At 33.1% G+C, this 19949-nt stretch overlaps 1 protein-coding gene and 1 long non-coding RNA gene across 2 annotated transcripts in view; one reads left to right on the top strand and one right to left on the bottom strand.

Annotated features, from left to right (window-relative positions):
- Positions 1-19949, top strand: part of LOC118204609 (prostaglandin E2 receptor EP3 subtype-like) — a 378063-nt gene that overhangs the window by 265197 nt on the left and 92917 nt on the right. Inside the window, exon 2 of the mRNA XM_085823723.1 lies at positions 5986-6487. Coding sequence (XP_085679849.1) covers positions 6005-6487 — 483 coding nt within the window. The 5' untranslated portion in view covers positions 5986-6004. The remainder of the gene's footprint in view (positions 1-5985; positions 6488-19949) is intronic.
- LOC146995407 (uncharacterized) overlaps positions 14138-19949 on the bottom strand; it is a 32284-nt gene continuing 26472 nt past the window's right edge. Inside the window, exon 2 of the long non-coding RNA XR_015043029.1 lies at positions 14138-19354. This is a non-coding gene — a long non-coding RNA (uncharacterized LOC146995407). The remainder of the gene's footprint in view (positions 19355-19949) is intronic.

The raw sequence follows: 19949 nt of genomic DNA, 5'->3' as shown, positions 1-19949 counted from the left end.
AAACTTTTGTATCAGATTTTTTACAGTAGTCCTAATAAACATACCTTTTGTTTCATTCTTCTGTCGATCTTTGTTTTCGAATTATTTAATTTTAAAAACGGGGGTCCTTTGTGGGACGCCCTGTACATGCTAAGCAAGGATAAACGTATCCTCTCTACTCATTCATCCAGAATTATCATTCATATAATAGAAAAAAAGAGAAACTAGAGCCATTAGAGCAGATCTAAGAACAAAACTAATAATTTTCGTGAAATAAAAGTTTTGAATTTTAAAGCTCAAGTATTCCCAAAGGAGAAACTTCTCAAATCTGTTTATCGGCTTACATGTAGCTAATAAAAATTTAAGAAGCAGATTTCTTTCTGTGTCAATCATTTGATTTTCAATATGAGATATTTAATTTAGTTAGTTACGATTCCTTTTAATGTAGAAATTTTACTTCATTAGAGTCACAGCTGAAGAGCAGTGATCTACAAAAGATGTGTGAAATCCCTGTGATATACCAACATGAATGAAGAAAAAGAAGTATCGTATTAACCCAGAAGTTTCTTAAAGTAAATAAGTTATATTAACTTATCTATTTAGGATTTGAATTTCTGAATACCTATGAAAGTTACTGCTGATTTTAGTATGCTCTTTTCTTCGTTTTTGCCGGGATTTCTATTAATAATTTTAAAATGTCAAGCAGTAAAATTATTAAAAAAATTCAGAACATACTTATAATTTTGTCACAATACTGCATCAAAGTCTAATGCGTCATGATATAGTACTATGGATCTTCGATATCCAGTTTATCGATAATTATTTACGATCTCTGAATTCAAGTATATTTTATTCTTAAAGATATCAAATTTTGGCTGCTTATTTGCTATGTATTTCAATCTAAATATGTTGTGTATCGATGCAGAACGTAATCTTAAAGCAACCGATTGCTGAATTTGAAACTGTGCATATAAAAATTCTTAATGCCAAAACATTATTCCTGAAATACAATAAAAACACCTTAATAATTTGAATGCTTTAATATTTGCTTCAAATTTTTAAAGGTGGTTTAAATGAAAAGTATGTTAAAGTACTGCAGAATACATTATACTGTGTAGTAACATAAGCAATAAAATATCATATTTGTATTTTTTGAAACAGTAAAATTTCCCCTAACGACAGTAGTGCTAGTGCTGAACTGTCCAAAAGTAATCCCGTGGGCCTACAAACTATATCAAAAAGGTCTCAGTGCTCTCATTATGTCTTATTTTTCTCAATGCCAAGTGCTTACAGTCTTGAACACAAGACTACTGTTGTGATTATACGGTTATGTGGAAAAACGCGAAAGCACACCTACAATTCGGAAGACGAATTCTTGTAGATATTGTAGATATTACTGGTGGTGTATTGGGAAAAAGAATTGTTAAGAATATCCAAGTGTAATAAAAAAAAAGAAACCCCCAAAATGGAATTTAAAGAAAAGGCTAAAGAAAGCTAAAAAATTAAAAACAAAATTTAAAAAAAGATTTCCAAACGAAAAAATAAGTAAAAGTTTTAACTTGGTTTGACAAGTCTTACTCTAAACCTTCCCCGTAATGACACTATTCTTCGAGAAAAATTGCAAGCTGCACACGATTATTTCAAGCGGACAAGCAAAAGTGGTAGAAAAAAAATATGTAGCAAAAGGGAGTAGGCCAAGCAAAAGAGGTAGGAAAAACTATGTCGTCCAACCAAAATAAAATTATTTAAGAAAATTCTGTTGTGAAAGGGATCCTATCGATATGATTGTTATGAGGCATCGATCGCAACAATTAATAATCATTAACAAAAGAAAATTGTGATTTCAAGAACACGTTGTTGAGATGGCACTTTTTAACAGTTCTCATTCGCTGAACCATTGATATTCAGAGTTTTTGATGTGCAACAGAACTTGAAAATAAAACAAAGAATAACCTTAATACTCCTTGTCTATGTTTTAGACCGTAATGAACAATCATTAACAATAACCCAATCATTTCGATCTAGAAATTGCAAAGAGGACAACATATCTAAGCGCAAATATAATTTTATACAATATATAAAATTGAATGACGGGTGCTAATTTCACGGCTTGAACTAAAACATTTAAATTCAATTTAATTAACTAAAACATTTTAATTCAACTAAATAAATAAATAAAAACGTACTGTTAATTTTGAGTAATGCCCTCACCACCGAAGATGTTATTTTGTTTTCTGTTTTTGTCTATAACCAACTCAAGTTAAACAAAACGATTTAATGCTCATAAATATAAATTTGAAAGGAAAAATTAAAGTGCTTCGACTGCTTTTATCATTTTAGCTGCATTCATAGCTGAGAGGTTCAGCCTGCATTTTAATTTTAGAGTTCTCATGTTGCAGTCTTAAATGATTAATTTCTAAAATCTGTCACAATCATAACACAATCGACTTACGTACTTCTCCTGACATGTAAGCATTGCACTAGCTTCCGAAAGCTTCTTTGGCTAGCGACGACTCTGTCTTGAATAACAAAACGCTTAAGTTAAGAAACTGATGGCTCATTCAGCAATCAGTGCATTAAGTGTGGCTTATTCTCAGTTATTTGAAGCGCAAACGGATCAAATCGATAGATTTAATAGAATGCGGAAGCTGAATTTGGTTTCAAATTCCTCTCGAAGTTACGAAACGAAGTTGGAGTTTACGTCTGTGGAATATACATTTGACACTGATCTAGCTAAACGCTCATTAAGGATAAAGGCTATAAGAATTTACATTTTTCCGAAAATCTATTTCTAAATGCATACGTAATGCGCTTTTGAATTGCAAAGAAACGCAAGCAGCACACGTAAACAAACATTTGAAGTTTTCACTGTTACTTGTGACTGCGAAATAAATATAAATGTCTTCGGGTAGGCGTAAAGTATACTAAAAGAGAAGGTGAGATTGACATATTTCCACTTTATTTCGAAGTTTATTCCTCTGTAAAAAAATAGTCACAGTGTAAGCTAGCAAATCTCTTAGAAAAATATACTCATAAAATGTTTAGGAGATATGAATGTCCTAAGCAATTAAAGCATTGTTGTAATGCTAAGTTCTTATATGCTTTTATAAGTTATATGCTTTTATGCCCTCAGAAGGTTTTCTACGAAAGCAGCCTTCAGTTTATCGAGACAACCCTACTGGCATAATCAAAGTTATCAAACTTACTGTAAGATTCTTTATAACATACTTTGACAACCTATTTAACAATTTGAATAGTAAGTTTAGCTGTTATAGCATAGAACCTTTAAAGTAAAGTAATAACAGAGACGATATTGCTGAAATAAAGGTCCTGTCTTTCATTCAAAGTTTTCATAAAGATTTTATTTGCTTTTGTAATATTAATGTAACCTATTAATAACGTTTTCAAAATACTATTATTATTTGAAGAAATTGCTATTATTTCATTGTAAATCTACATCACGCGAATACATTTATTTAATAAAGAAGAGACTTGATTCAAAATTAAGTTGTGACTTTATTTTACTGAATCGCTTAGAAAGCTTGCGACAAGGTTTCATTAACGTAACAATATTTTATATTTCCTTAGGATGCAAATCTGCTTAATGAAAACAGTAAATGACTTTCTGAAGTATTTAAAAAATGAGCTGCTGTGATAATAATGAGAATTATTTTATTCGAATTATGCATAAAGTTTTGAAAGGCGTACGATTCAGAAGCCAACAAACAGACGATATTTCTCAAAAGAAGTTTTAGTCAAGATTTATTAATTACTTATTACTCATCTATAACGATGTAAAATTAAAGTAACTGAAATAACTTTCTTCTTCTTGAAATACTTTCTTCTTCTACTTTCTTCTTCTGAATACTTGCTTCTTGAAATTTATATCAATCGCAATTTTTGTCTAATTAACTTATTTAATGCGAGTTGTGTCTTAGGTAGTTTCAAAAGATTGTTTAATTTTAAAATGCTATTACAGACTTTTAAACAAAAAAACAAGTGAAAGCAATAGCAACTTAATATAATTTCCTCGTCTTTATTCATTTTATATCAATTAAGGTTGCGAGTATAAAAAATGTCAAAAAACTGACAGTTTTGATTATTCATCATTTTTCTCTACTAAAATGTGTCTTATCTTCAATTCCTTTCTATTATAGTACTTTATTTGGATTTCCTTTCATCTTTGTGACATATCCTTAATTCAAGGATTTTTTCAAACTCATTTGCACCTTATTAAAATGTCTAAAACGTGACTGCGAAAAAACGTTGCTGCTTGAATACTGTCGAAAATGAATAATGAAAAACTGAATTATTTGATAAATTATATTAGATATTTCGTCTTCTCCCTAATTCTTTAATTTCGTTTCTTTGCCTTACTTTATGATACATGAAAGTTTCGCCTGCATTTAACTGCACAGAATTAAAATAGTAATTTTCATGTTAAATGTCAGAAGTATTCTACACAGTTAAGATAACTGCTGTACTTGCTACTTTGCAGGAAATACTGATTCAATATACATCTCAAAGTAGGTTCAGTATTTCCAAATTTTGTGTTATTTTATTTTTCATCTTTCTTAAGAGATGTGGATACGCTAATTCGGACTGCATAGTTCTTCACTTCTAGCAGCCAGAAAGCCAATAACTTTCGCAATTTTACTTAAGCTCTGAAAAGAAACAAATGCAGATGTAAGGAAATGAATTAAAATGTTCTTATTTTTTTGTGTATGCATTTGACAAGGGTGTACTTTAAAATGTGAAATATAGTAGGTAATTGCGTATTGAAGCAATGTTAATTACAGTAATAGCGTTTTAATTTGAGAAACAGAATAAAGTCTGAGGCGAGAATAATTCGATGCTGAATTACATGTTAGGATGAAAACTGAGCAGAATACAAGTCTTTGGTTAAACAGAATATTGTTAATTCAGTTGTGAAAAATACCGGGTTAGAAACTCTTATTACGTTTTCTGCTTCTGGATGCCATTGTGGTCTGCCTTCTTTCTTTAGCCTTTTGTCGAAATTTCATAATAAGGACTCATGGATGCCAATAATATTCTCTTTGTGGTACATTTTTATTCCTGATCGTAATCAGAATTCATTAGGCATGCAATCTTTAATACGCTAAAATCTAGGAACTTTGGGAATATGAACTCCTACTTTTTTTTAAAGTGTTTTTATTTTGTATTATAAACTACCAGAATCGAGAATGAAATCGTATGAAAGCAAACTCGCAGATGTCACTGTTTACATTTTACAGAGGCTTTTATCCGTTAATCGATTTCATGAGATCTAATAAGAGTTAATAAAACACTTTTATTTTCATAAATGTACGCGTTCATATAATTTTGCGAGGTCATAATGGTAAAAACTATGGTTTAGCAGAAAAAATTATACGCAAATTACCTAAAATATTTCAAATAAGGTTGTGGCTAAATAAAAAATTTATCCTTTTTTACAGTTTCTGGTTTAATAACCTGAGATATTCTGAAACGGAAGAAATTTAGGTTTTCCCGTGTTGATAAGAATTCTTGCCCCGTCATTTAGGCTGGTTGTTCAATACGCTTTTTTTTTTTTTTTCATTATAAACATCCGATTTATGCTATGTCTGCCCATAGCCACACTTAGAAATCAAAATTATACTTAATAATTTTTGCCAAACGTATAATATAAATAATAAGCTGTTTTTTAAATATTTTGAAAATTTCATGACTGCCTTCCAAATTTGAAAATTTCCTAATATAATGAAAAACACAAACAGGTACATTAATCATATTCATTAGGAACTTTTAATGCCTTAAAATTACTTCATAAGATTTTGTCTGAAAACCATGAAATAATGAACCATGAAACCATGTAATAAATTAAGTTATATGTGTACTAAATCTTTTTAATTTGGCACTTACATTATGAACAGAAAATTAGTATTGTTTCCAGTAATTTTTTGTGATTTCCATTTAATAGTTTTCTAAAAATACCTTACACAAATAACAAATTAATTTTTATTTCAGGTTAATATTCTTTGAAGGTATGGCGTCCGAAGAGAGTATTACTTTTCTGCAGAATCCTTTTCTCAACTCAACTATCATAAGCTACCACTGGCCCAAAACTTTCATTTTAAACGTCACAGCGAATCCAAACGTGACTCTCAGCCACTCTGTGGAACAGCGGTATATTTCCCCAGCCGGCCAAATTCTCATCACTGGTGTCTACATATTCGGTGCTAGTGCCAATATATGTTCATTACTGTTGCTGTCCAAAGGAGAACCGGCCAGGAACCGCAAATTGACTCTTATGATTAGGTGCCTGGCGGCCAATGATCTGATGGCTCTTTGCAGCTCATTCCTTCTAGTCTACATGAGACTTTATCTTGAACCAGATTTCTTAGCGAGTCGATGGTTCTGTGGTTTAAGAGTAGTGACTCGCTTTTTCGGGTTTAGTTCCGGAAGTGTTGCATCTGTCATGGCTGTAGAAAGATTCATTGCTCTGACAAGGCCATTTTTTTATCAAAAAGTAAGTTTCATATTTATTACCAATAGCACTTACTGTTGTAAGAGTTCCGAGAATTTTATAAATAGTTATTTAAAGACCTTTTCTTCTTCTTGTTTTGAAAATATTTAAGAAAAAATACAGTTTATCATTGTGTTATAACTGTTGCTAAAAGCGAAGATTCAAGTCTTGTTGCTGAAATAAATGTAAGTATAAATATAAGAGAAATGAAAGTTGATAAGGTATATTAGGTATCCGTTCGAGGAAGATAAATATGTTTCGTATAAAATGTATAACGCAAAAGCAGATGCATGGAAAGTTAATAAAGTGAACAAAAGAAAATAACAATACCTGAAAGTGACTTCTTAAATTTCACGTTATATATACATATACATGCAGGGATTGTTTACGTTTAAAATTACTTCATTTTAACGCCAGCAGAATGTAAACATAAAATATTTGCCTTCTTTGCGAATCAGTTGCTTAGCGCTACAGACGTTTTTTTTCTGCCTCACTAAACGACTTATTTTTATTTGAAGTTCATTACCCTGGCATTATGCATACTACAATGTGTCCTTGTGTTATTGTGTTCGCGTTAATGCCTTTTGTGCACTTCTTTTTACTTTTATCATGAAGAATGTTGTTGTTTCTTATGGCTTTATTCAGAAACCAATCCATTTACATTAGGTCGCTCGCCAAAAAAAAAAAAAAAATTATAATCAAAATTCGCGTCACCAAATTATTAAAAATGCTTAAAACTTACAAGGTAAAAGTTCAAGTCTTTACAATAACAATAAATTAAGACATAAAAATTTCACAATTTAAAATCTTAAAAATCTTCAATAATTACAGGAGAAGCAATCGTATGCTCAGGACATAAGACTCCTGGCCATCCAATACAGCAAGAGAATATCACCACTATGCTGTAACTTAAGGTTAAGGTCCGGACGGATGAGCAAGTGCTGCTTATTCATAGTGTCTGTTTTACAAATATGGCTTTGATTATTAGGCAATATGCCTATTCTGCTGAGATGTTTGGCTAAGCTGTCGTGTCCTGTACCCAGTCTGGAATAAGCCACAACCTCTGGAACTCTGTTCAATAAATAATTTCTTACTCCTTTGTCAAGTGATCTGGAGATGATGCTTATCAGCCCTTTTAAACCCTGCCAGCGATTCTAATTTTTATCGCAAGTCCGGATGAAGGGAGCTGTGTCTTTATAATAAAGGGCAACGAAAATATAGCGTAAGACGTCAAATCAGCCGTACGGCTTAAACAGTCTGTTTTAATTGTACTTCTTTTAAACTGAAGGGGACAGCGCATGTGCTTTTTTTGGGGGGGGGGGGTTAAAAACAGAAATGTCTTTTTGTAGGTTCTCAAAATACTACACTGTTGCAAACATACTCTTATACTTATTTTAAAACAGTGCATGACAATAAAATATTATATATATGTGTAGATAAACAAAATAAAATAATACTATGCAATATATAACAAAGTTAATAATATAAGCACTTGAAAATATTGTGCAGTATCAAAATACTGGTTCACCAGTACAAGTACATACATATAGCGGCATAATAGAGTTATAATATTAGTACTGTATTTTGATAGACTATTACACAAATATATAAATACACAAAAAATAATACTACACAATATATAACACAATTCATAATATAAAGCACTTGAAAAATATTATGCAGTATCAAAATACTGGTACACTAGTTCAAGTACATGCGGTATAATACAGGTATAAAATTAGTACTATAGTATGATAGACTATTATATTCCACTACTACTGCACTTTACAAATCTGTTGTACATATATTAATAGTGTTATCCAGAATTTACAGTGGAGATAGAAGTTTAAACAGTACTTGAAAAGAAATCAAGTGTTCTGATATACAACTACTTTGACACAAATATGCATATTATGAATTTTTTTAAGTTTATGGTACTTCAATTTACTGCCCTTGGCTATGGCAGGATGCCTTGGAGTTATTTAGTCGATTGGAGATTCCAAGGGTTATTTGAGTGCATTTCTGGATTCATCTGATGTAACTATGGAACATATAAACTATGCAGTCACCAAAATTTTGCATGTCTTCCTAATGCTTCAAATGATTTTAAGTCTCACTGAATTATTTATTCAATCTGCAAGTTATTATATATCTTTAGAATATTCAATAAACAGACTCGCTCGCTGAAGATCTTTTTTTTCCCTCCCCTGTAGTGTTGCCATTGCTCTCTTTGAAGTCGATGAGTTTGTTAATCAAAAATAAAATAAGAAATCGATAAATCGATAATAAAACAAATTTAAAATTTAAAATTAAGGCTTCCAATCCCATATTCGGTGGAAGTTTACGTTATTTCAAATTTGATGGCTCTAGGTACCGTTGTTTTATCACAGTGCGAGAAACATACATACATTTATGCAGATTCTTCACTTTAAATATAAAACAGGGCGGTAATAATTGGTGGCCGAAATTTGAAAAGTGAACCGACATGCATAGTGAATGAACCCAAAATGCCAAAACGTAACTAATAGCCCAATGTTTTGTTGGCATTAGTTTGAAGTGCAGAACTATACGAACAAAAATTGACTTTCGCTTATTGTGGGAATAATAACACAGAATGACACTTCACGAGTTTGAAGACATTTGATTTCACGAACTATGACTCAGTATACAAAGCCAAGGAGAAACTTATTTAGCATGTAGAGATATTCAGTGTTACGCAGAGCACAGGATATTTCTACCTGCTAATGAGTCTCTCTTTTGCTGTCCTGTATTTTTTCTGTATGCTTTGTACCCTGCGTTACGTAGAATACAGAAAAAGGAGAGTCTTTAAATGCTAGCTGGAATTACCATTTTCCATTCCCTTAGCTTTTTATATTGTTTAAAGCATATCTCATTTTCAGATTCTGGTGAAGTAGACGGAACAGTAGGAGTATAGGACAGATTATTTTAATACAAGCAAAAATATGTTAATAAAAAGAAATCTTACAACCTTACTTACTATGCTTCGAATTCAGTCTCATTTTTATACATGCCATGAAAATATGTACTCTTAAACATATAATTCTATAACTTGTTAATGGAACTACAATTATAAAGTCTGCACTTATTTTATTTTGTGAAAAATTTTAATGTACTAATGACATAATTGCTGTACGCACTAGCTTTTAATATTTTACTATAGTGTGACAGAACTCAGAATCCTGTTTAAATCCAGTAGTCGGTCGAACCCTTTGTCGGTAAAATCCGTCGGGAATGGCAGAATTTATGTCTTTTCTCATTAGCGAGAATATTACTCAGGTTGCTCCAGAGAGGATTGGCTCCACATCTTATACAACTGAAATTTAACCAGAATTTTTTCCCGCTATTTGCTGAGTCTTGGGAATACAAATTCTTAAACATGTGTTATACAACCAATAGGTGCTATGACTAAACAACTCATTCCAGTTACCTGAATTCTCTATAACCAGCAAACCACTCTGTAATAATAAATCGTTTAACAGATTGTTGGCTCATGGACACATTTATTTATTTATTTATTTATTTATTTATTTTTGGCATTCTCAAAACTCTCTCTTTAAATTATGCATTCACTTGTAGTTTAAACTGCATTTAATTTGTATTCTGGTAAAGTTGACGGCAGAAACGGTAGTTACAGAAAAGAAATAATATCAGAATTATGTGTTTCATAAAACAAATCTTACATATTAATGTCATCAATTCTTTTCCAATTATTCTATTGCAATAACAGTGCTAAGTACATTTTTCTTGTTACCAAGGACTTAACTTTAGAAACACTAGAAAGAGTACATGCTTTTTTGAAAATTCGTGTGGAGTGTTCCTTCCATTTAGAAATAATGATCGACGTTTTTTCACTTTCCAGGTAATAATGTTGCTTAATTTGCACTTAGAGATTTTAATACCATGCATTTCACAACGTTTTTGAATTATGAATAGGAATATTACTCTTCGGAGGCGCAAAAACATATCTTTCAATCCACAGCTTATTTACATGCCAGATTTTGAAAGCAGAATCAACTTAAATAGCAGACGATATTTCGTATTTCCAATAATAAGCTGATGATAGAATTTTTATACCAAAGCATTTGCTTTTTTAGCAATCGTTCTGAAAATTTGTAAACATCCTTTGTAATATTTCCAATAGTACATACACTGGCCAATGAATTAGAAACCCAAGATATCAATATTTTATTGGACCAACTTTTTCACAGATAACTGCTCTGATTCATTTAGACATCGATTCTACATGCTTCTGGAGTGCAATTACATCCAGAGAATGCCATGCAATTGCTATGCAGCTTTTTAGATCTTGTAAATTAAATGGAAGAAGAGAGTGCCGTCGGATGCGTCTTTCCACCGTATTCCACGCATTTTCTATAGGGCTAAGATCCGGGCGGTGGCCAGGGAATGTGTTGGAAGTCAGACCGTTGAGCGAACCAATTTTAAACATTTTTAGTGCAATGTATAGTTGCATTATCGTTCATGAAGTATCCCTCGCCAACAGGGTAAAAATGCAACAGCGCCGGGTGCACCTGATCTGCCATATATCTAGGTATTTCAATGGCTGTTTGTTTACCCTCCAGGAAGAGCAGGGCACCAATTCCATGCCAGCAGAACGTGCCCCATATCATGATACTCCCATCAGACCCTTACACAGCGCGAGGAAGTCAAGATGGATTGGTGTCCGCCGAACCATCCATCTCAAAACCATCGCGGACGAAAACGTCGCAGAGAAAACAGCGCAAGGCGAAAACTTCGTAGTACAAAACATCGTGGGAAAAAATAACGCAAAGAAAAAACATCGCAGTTCTAAAACATCGTGGTTGTAAATATCGTGGTCGAAAGTAAAGTGGTTAAAAAACTTCGCAGTTTAAAAACATCTTCGTCGAAAATATCGTGATAAAAAATAAAGTGCTTACAAATCATCGCATGAGGATAAAATCGCAAACAAGCGTTTTTCATGTTTTAAAAGCTGTAAATGCATTTTCGCATAATGATTTGGGAGCGCAAGAAAGAAAAAGGGATATTTTTACTTTTATATTTCATATTTCTGATTTTACTGAAGACCAACATTAACTGAAACATTGCGTGGTCTTTTTTAGGGTACTGGGTTTTTAAATCGAAAAATAAATTCCGTTAATACTCCATACTATTTACCTTTGATGGTATCGTTGACTACAAAATGTAATTTTATGAAAATTCGACCAATAACTCTTAGTAAAAAAAGAGGCGAGATATTTTCCTAAATATGATACTAAAAATTATCAATCGCTTCAATCAAATCGAAAATAAGTAATCATACAAAACCTTTAGTCAGCAAAATGTCACAGAAATGACAGATTTATAAATGTATCCTATTACACTAGCCGAAGATTAATTTTCTCTAAGTTGAGCAGCCTTTCACAATATTACTTTAATCAATAATATTATTATAAAACATAAAACTGAAATATATAATGTAGTAATACAGTCAAACATGCATAATATCTACCTATTTTAAAATAATTTATATTTCAAAATAATCGGAATATAAATCTGTTCCCAATAAGGATGATTTCCATCATTTATCCTCTGAAAATATCTGATGTCAATCATTTGTTGACACTCAAAAAGCGACTTCTATAAGTATTTAAAAGTTTTCTTATATCCCTAACAAAGAAATCCATCCGTTGCCTTAAGTTAAAATGCATCATCGGCTGATGAAGCTCTCATGCGATGATCTAAGCGAACACGTTTTGGGTCACGTGTGTAAGCCTTTAAATCTGGGCATTTCCGGCCAATAAGTCAGATTAGTGGCCAGTCATTTATCCTTGGCCCGAGTTATGGTGCCTTCTCTTACATTTAGTTATCTATAAAAGTCGATATGAGCCGAGGAAATTGTCGTTTATTTTCTGAAGCCGTAAAAAGATTAGTGTCGGTAAATGAACGTCTTTAAGGGACATTCTGTTTTTTGTAACATTATTTAATATCTTTGAAAAATAGTAATGTGAGGAGATCCATATTTCTCAGAAGAATAATTACTAAAAACATGTATAGATGATACTATTTCTTCGACGAATTTAACTAAAATAATATTAGTTAATATTTTCTTATCCTGTATAATATTAACAGAATTCATATAAAAAATTGAGAAAATATTCCAGTGATTAATTTTAATGTTGACATTCTAATTATATCTTTTTCTTCTTGTATCTAGAAGTTTCCCATTGTTATAGAAACTGTAAATATATGCAGAAAGCAAAAGTACTTCATTTTGCCTCTAACACGAAAAGACCAAAAATTCGCATCTTCAGATTTTTCTAGCATATTTTGAGAAGCTTCTTGTGAGCGATGTATTATGTAAGCATATTTAATACTGAAATCATACCATCTATGAGGAACATATACGATAGTTGTACAGCTAAAATTGTCTTAATTTTAAGAAATTTACTACATGACTGCTATTGTTAGTAATAACCAACTTTCCATACATTTTAATGGAAAAAAAAGAATTCATTTTAATAAAATCTCTAAAAATTTTAATGCTCTGAAATAGAGATTTCCAAGCAGCGTATTACAAACCAGTGTTTCAGTGAGTTAGAAATTCTGAATTACTAATTTATGAGTGATCAACTTGACTCTTTGATGTTCAACAATAAATTGTGATCAATTTCAGAATCTGAGTTCCCGTTTTATTTGAAAAACGTTTGTGCTTTAATGAAACTATTACAATAATAATGTTTTTTGAGTTAACTGTTATTTCTCTAGGCAGTGTTTTGACTTTAAATTTTAAAAATGCTCAAAATTTTGTTGAAAGCGTACTTGAATGAAAGCGACAACCTAATAACTTTGATTGGGTAATCATAAAATGCCAATATTTTACGTAAAATTAGCTATCTAAATAAAGCATGTTGCTTGATAATCAACCACTCAGCATTAGATAGATTTGCTTATGAAAATGCAGGGAAGAAATAAAATGCTCTAAGAAATGTCTTCGCCTCTAAGGTATATTATGGTATGCCATGATATTCCATAATAATGCCATGATATTATGGTATATTATGGTATGCCATGATGCTTCTGTCATGCATCATGGCAAAGAGCTGGTAAGCATCTGCTTTTGGCCAGATCTCGGACACTTTATATATGGCATCTCTACTTCTCATCTCAATTCCAGTTTTGACAGAGAGCAAACCTTTTATTCCGCTGGTAAGATAGGGTGATAGATAGATAGTACAACATTTGAATGTACAATTGATGAACCCTACCAGCAGTGAAATCTACTAACTTCCAAAATTCGGCCAATGCCCAGAATGATAGCTCAGGCGTGCGTTAAAAGTGCCCAATGATATGTCAACGACTACTATGTCACAGAGTGATTATACTGGCTCCGGTTAGGGTATAGTATTTTGCAAACAGTAGAAAAAAAAGAGGAATGCGAATGTAAAATATAAGCAAAAACAAAATAAAATAAAATGCAGTCGAAGCTTAAGCTTAATTATCTGAGGTAAGTAGGACCTCAAATAATCCAAAACTCGGTTAAAAAGACTAAATTTTAAATTATGCTAGTTTTCATTTCGACAAGTGTTTTTTAAACTATTTATTCATAATTATAAAAATAAGTATACAGTTACTACAATTAATAACTTAACTCCCTTTTATTAGTAAGAAAAATTTATTCGCTTCAGTAAAACTAATAATCCGTGCAAAAGTATATTTCTTCATAAAAATATTCATGGAAAACAGGAATAAACAAATTGCATCAAAATTTAAACAACTCGTGAAATATAGATAAATTTCTTCCAGAAGTTTTTATGAAAAAATAAACGTTAGTAAATTTGATTTTATATCTATTTTTTTACTTTTAATAGTCCTATAACGCTATCATCAGCCGTACTATCATGCCACACTTCTGTCAACAAATGATCTGTATCAGAAGCATCAGGATGTTGCTCTAAAAATCAAAGAGCTTTGCTTAATGCTTCAACACGGCATGTTTTCCCATTGCGTGCTTCTGTTTCATCATCATCTTCAATATCATTCTCATCACTGTAATTCTTATTGTTTCTGCGGATCTACGGTGTGTGCAATATCTTCGTCACTCAAAATCAAAAGACTTGATTTGCTATTTTCCACAATAATCCACTCCGAAGCGTCATCATGAAAATTGTCTTCGCATTCTTATAGGCTTTAAAATACAATTAATAATTTGGTATTTGACGTCTTGTCTCAATACCTGTAAGTCACATCTTTTATCGTACAATATACAACAGAAAAGCTGTTAAATGATCTATCACTGAAAAATAGGTCGAATGATCAATCATTTATTAGATAACTAGCTAACGCGTTGCTGTGGGTCAGTCTGGTTAAATGAGAAAGCGCACCTTTCTAATATGTTTAATTCCATACTACTTGTGGGTATACAATATTTATTGTTGTTACATTTTCTGTGCAACTATAGAGATTGGAGATTGTCTGGTTTGCCGACTCCAAAACACGTAGCATGTAATTTTCAATGTACGAAGCAATCCGTGTCTAGATTTAAACCGCACAGTTCTAAAGGCTGACCCTAAACTTTGCTGATGGTGACTGCAAACGCCAATCGAATTGAGAATTGCAAACTCTTAAATTTAAATGACATATCCGTTGAAATCATGCGAATGCGAACAATGAGGACATCTTCATCTTTGCAAGGACCTGTCAAGATTGCTGCTTGTTATACGTCGTTCATTAATTTTTAACTGTAATCCACGTGCCGCTGTAAGTTTTCGATGGTTTCTCAATATGATAATTGGCACTCCGGTTTTCAACTGCAGTACGTGCGGTGGCATCCGTAGCAGATCGAAAGTGAACTTAAAAATTCTATTTGATAATTAACCGTTTCATCTGCTCCCACAAATAGTATCGACGGACGTGTATGTGACTGCCTCACTTTGAATGTTAGACTGAATAATACTGTGAAGTTCGTAGACGTCTTAGTTCTTGGCAGGAAGAATATCTCGTTCACTCAGCCAGTCGTGATTCTTATAACTTGTTTTATTATGAAATACTTTTTCATCCAATTCTTCTGTTGACGTCACTAAATTGCAGAAGATTTTAGGCAATGAAATTCGTCCTGAGGTCATATCAAACGTTGCCGATTTCCAGCAATTGATGTGAGAATATTTCAGCTGATCGATTATTTTGCAGCTGGACACGCATATCTGTAGTTAATTTCAAAGTCTTTACGTGTCGCCACAAAGCAAGGTATTTTAGGCAAGCATTTATTTCTTCTGCTGGTGTCGATCGAGGAATTACAGGTAATATTTGCCTGAAATCTCCTAAAAGCTATATTAATGGCTTCCTAAATTATCTGATATTCCCGTGCAAATCTTGCAGTGATCGATAAAGAGCATTAAGCGATTTTTTTTTTGTGCGTCAGTGTGCATTCATTCCAAGCAAAGAATTTAAATGTCTGCAGTACTTTTCCCTTGCCGGATGCTTTGTAAATGTTCTGCAAGGTAATTTCAATAAACTGCATGTTCAGTGGCAATTTCAAAGCGTAAGGAGCAGTTCTTCCTCCTGGTAAAACAATATCACAGCTATTCTGGACGAATCAAAGCTATGCCATTTGGGCATCGAATTGCTGCCAGAATCAACCTAATTAGGAACATTTTACCAGTTCCTCCTGGCGCATCTAAGAAGGAGATTTCTTCAACTTCCATTACTGCCAGTTTGCCTTATTTGATTGAAAATACCTTTTTTTGCTCAAAATTAGAAATATTTCATCGCACATACGACAAAAGATCACCCGTGTTGTAATTTTGTTCACTACGCAGTTCTACATCGAAAGAAGCAGCAGCAGATAGAATCGGTGATGGCATTCCCAATTGAGAGCTTTTCGATTTCTAAACACAAATCTTCAATCATTTTTAATGCTTCGTTACAGATTTACGCTGCAAAATCCATGTTTATATTTGAATTTTCTTTGCGTATTCAATGGATAATATCATCAGCCATGTGCGATTTATATTCCTCCTATAACTCTGTTGGAGATGAAGGAGAGCAAGCTGTCAATCTGATTGCAAGCAATGCACGAATTTGATTTGAATGTTAAGTGTTACAACATCATTAATGAATTTCCAGTGTCAACCGTTCTGCATTAAATCCAGAGCTTGACATGCACTGAGAAAAGTAGCATGTGTGACGCCTTTGACAATTCTCAGATGCTGGAAAGACGTTGGACCGGGCACATTTACCAACAACATGCGAAGAAAGAAGTATTCATCTTGATTGGGATGCAAGGTGTACAATCAATCACAGTTTCTTTGAATACTCCAGGTTCTCCGTTGACTCGTTCTCCTCGTCTGCGTCGTTGAAATGATTTTCTACTCGCATTCCCTACGTAAGATATAGACACTTCAGAATACAGCAGTGTATTCGCAAGCTCATCCTTCTGACATAACGTGACAAAAGCAGTTATTGTTGTAGCTGTGGATTTAGCTATATTTTGCACACTTGCAGCTGTGAAATAAATGCGTTGTCCATTTTCTAGGTGTATTGCTAAGTGAACAACAGCTAAATTTCATTCACTTATATGAAATGAAAGAATTCGCCATATAGTTTCATTGCTGCATAGGCATCTTCTAGCGTAATACCGTTCTATTTGGTCGATATGTGTGTCCGCATTCCTATCCCTCCTTTCTGGTTGCATGTCAAAAACTGACATTTCACTGCCGTTATTCACGTATTTACAAATGTATTTGATCGATTTAAAGGAATTACAGTATTCCACATTTATGTGTGCTTTGTATGTTTTAGATAGAAAAGGAGACTATGGAACAACACACCTGTTATCTACTTCGATGCCACTGTTTTGCATTTGCATGGCTGCTAATTTATCGCCATCTTCTGCTAATATTCTTCTGTATAAAGGATATTCATCGTTTCTTGTAAATGTGTTAGAAACTAATGTTCGAGGATATCGCTTAAAGCATTTTCCATCTATCATGCATGGCGAATTTGAATTTAGTGTACTGCAAGATCCATGTATGATATTTTCGTCGCAACTTCATCCAAATCCTTATCGACGTCGGTATTGGGTATTTCAGACCAATACCGACATCGTACATTTATATTACATCGTCGAGTTCGTTTTAAGGGATTTTGTTGTACAGATTAGTATAGTATATGAATGTGATAAGTACATTCCACTAAGTACATCCAGCCGCGCATAGACCCAAATACTCCCTGTTTTACCATGAAATTTATCAGCGATTTTATCTTCTGTCTGAAAACACCTGCTGTGATGTTATGCTTATTCACTGGCGATTGCCCAGGAAGTAAGAGCTGCTGTGTATTGTTCCAAGTTAGATTGCATGTGAATGCAATGAATAAGTCTGGACCCCCGTAATTACGAACATGCGCAATTGCATCTTAAGCGTACTCATGCGTACGACTTGGATAGCCTGTAAATGAAGATGGCAAAATCGTAAGTCTTCCAATGCCAGTTACATTACGACCATTTACAACTGCTTCTAGGAAATGAACCTATTCTTCACAGCGAACCTTGATGTGCTCCAAATGGATGAATATAAATATTCTGTTTCGACTTTTACTTACAGATCTACGATGTACTTATAAAATAATTTACTTCATTTCAAAATGTGGTTGTCTTCATTCTCTCGAATCATTAATCGGTATGAATAATAGTTCAGTGCGCTGCATTTCTTATTTGTTTCTTCGCCACTGACTGGATTTATCAACTTAACGTTGAAGCGATATCCATCGGCACCATCCCCAAAAATGACTGGATATTGCAAGGCATCGTAGCATCGATGAATTTCAACAACTTTTGTCCCTTGATCGTTTCTCCGATACCGAGCAATATCTCTACGTTGGAAATGATCTCTAACTATAACATTTGTCACTTCGTCTATAGTTGGAGCATTGAATCTTTGCACATGTTCTCCAGAAGGCGTTTTATCAACATGATATCATGAATAACAATCTCATGTGCATCAGATGTCAACATGTAAACTACTGTTTTGAGCAAATGCGCTAAATTGTTTTCTTCGTGAAAAACAGCTTGCAATTGGAAAACGATGCACGTTTTTATGCGGGTAGGAATTTCGCAGTGTGTCTTCAATTCACCATTACCATCTCCGATGAATTACACTTGTAGTAATTTATGTTCACCATCTGGGAATGGAAGCAGGGAGCCGGCTTTATGATAAATTTGTCCTTTCACTTTGAAAGTTGGCAAGAATTGAGCTGTTACGATTTCTGTGCAGAAGAACGCCATTTGTAATTATGAGTTATATTTTCTGATGTTAGCGAATGCTTTTATTCGGTGGTATTATCCGGCAAGCAACGTTTTAATGGCTTTGGCGGTACTCCAACTTGAGGCAATTTAATTTTTCCAGCTGTGCAATACATTCCTTTCGTTTCTCTATTAAACATCAGAGCCATGCAAGAAGGATACATTTCAACCATAGTGCCGATTTCAATCATAAGCTATAATCATCAGCTGGGTTGCAACGGAATGCAAAGCGATTATAATCGCGTGATTGCTGGGCCCAGAGTCGTGTTTGAGGCTGATCTGCTGTTTTCGTTCACGTCTTCAAGCCACTCTTAACTTGTCGCATTTATTCTGTTGAGAATGAAACAGATCGGGACACTGCATCATCATCAAGTGTGGCTGCACATCGCTCTGCTGCTTCCTTGGCACGTATCTGAGCCATTCTTTGTCTGTTTCGCTCATTCGCTGATGCTTATTCTTCCTCAGTTTGATTTGCAATTAATCTTCGCACTGCTTCCGTTCCGCGAGTTTGACAACCTAAGTTTGATCTTCTCCGAGGCTTTATTTTGACGAACTAAGGCAGATCGATTGCACTAAAAAATGAGAAAGAAAATTATAACAAAAACATATAAAATTGCAAAACATAAAAAAGGAAAAAAACTCGAGCTAAAAAACAAAGAAAAAATACTAAAGAAATATGTCAACTCAAACGTTGATCAATCAACGCAGCTGAATTTCAGGGCAATGAGAAAACAAATATTTCAACCATTTCGAAACGATCATTTCCAAGAGGTCAATTTCACGATATAATTTGAATTCAATCTACACAGCTCAATTCCATGACCAATTGCACAAAAAAGTAAGAAAAATCGTTAAAAATATCGAAACGGGAAACAAGGAAAAAGTAAGAAAATAAATTATACTCACGAACTGAACGCTGTGATAAATGATCAATTCCAACGCAGTGTCATACGAAATAATTAAATAAAAATGAAAATAAATCAAAATCTATGAAAATTCAGTTTAACAATTCAATTGAAAACACTGAAATAGAATCGTAAATTTGGAAATCGTAAATGGATCGTTAATCGGAAACGCTGAAATAAAATCGCTTAATATTTGATATCGCGTGTGTTGCTTTTACGTCACACTAATGGCGCTGTTTTTCAATAAAAGCATGTTTTTATT

This window comes from Stegodyphus dumicola, chromosome 9 (genome assembly GCF_044657685.1).
Source record: "Stegodyphus dumicola isolate Sdum_Otavi_A_Nest chromosome 9, ASM4465768v1".
Lineage (NCBI taxonomy): Eukaryota > Metazoa > Arthropoda > Arachnida > Araneae > Eresidae > Stegodyphus > Stegodyphus dumicola.
This window is presented reverse-complemented; position numbering and strand designations above follow the sequence as displayed.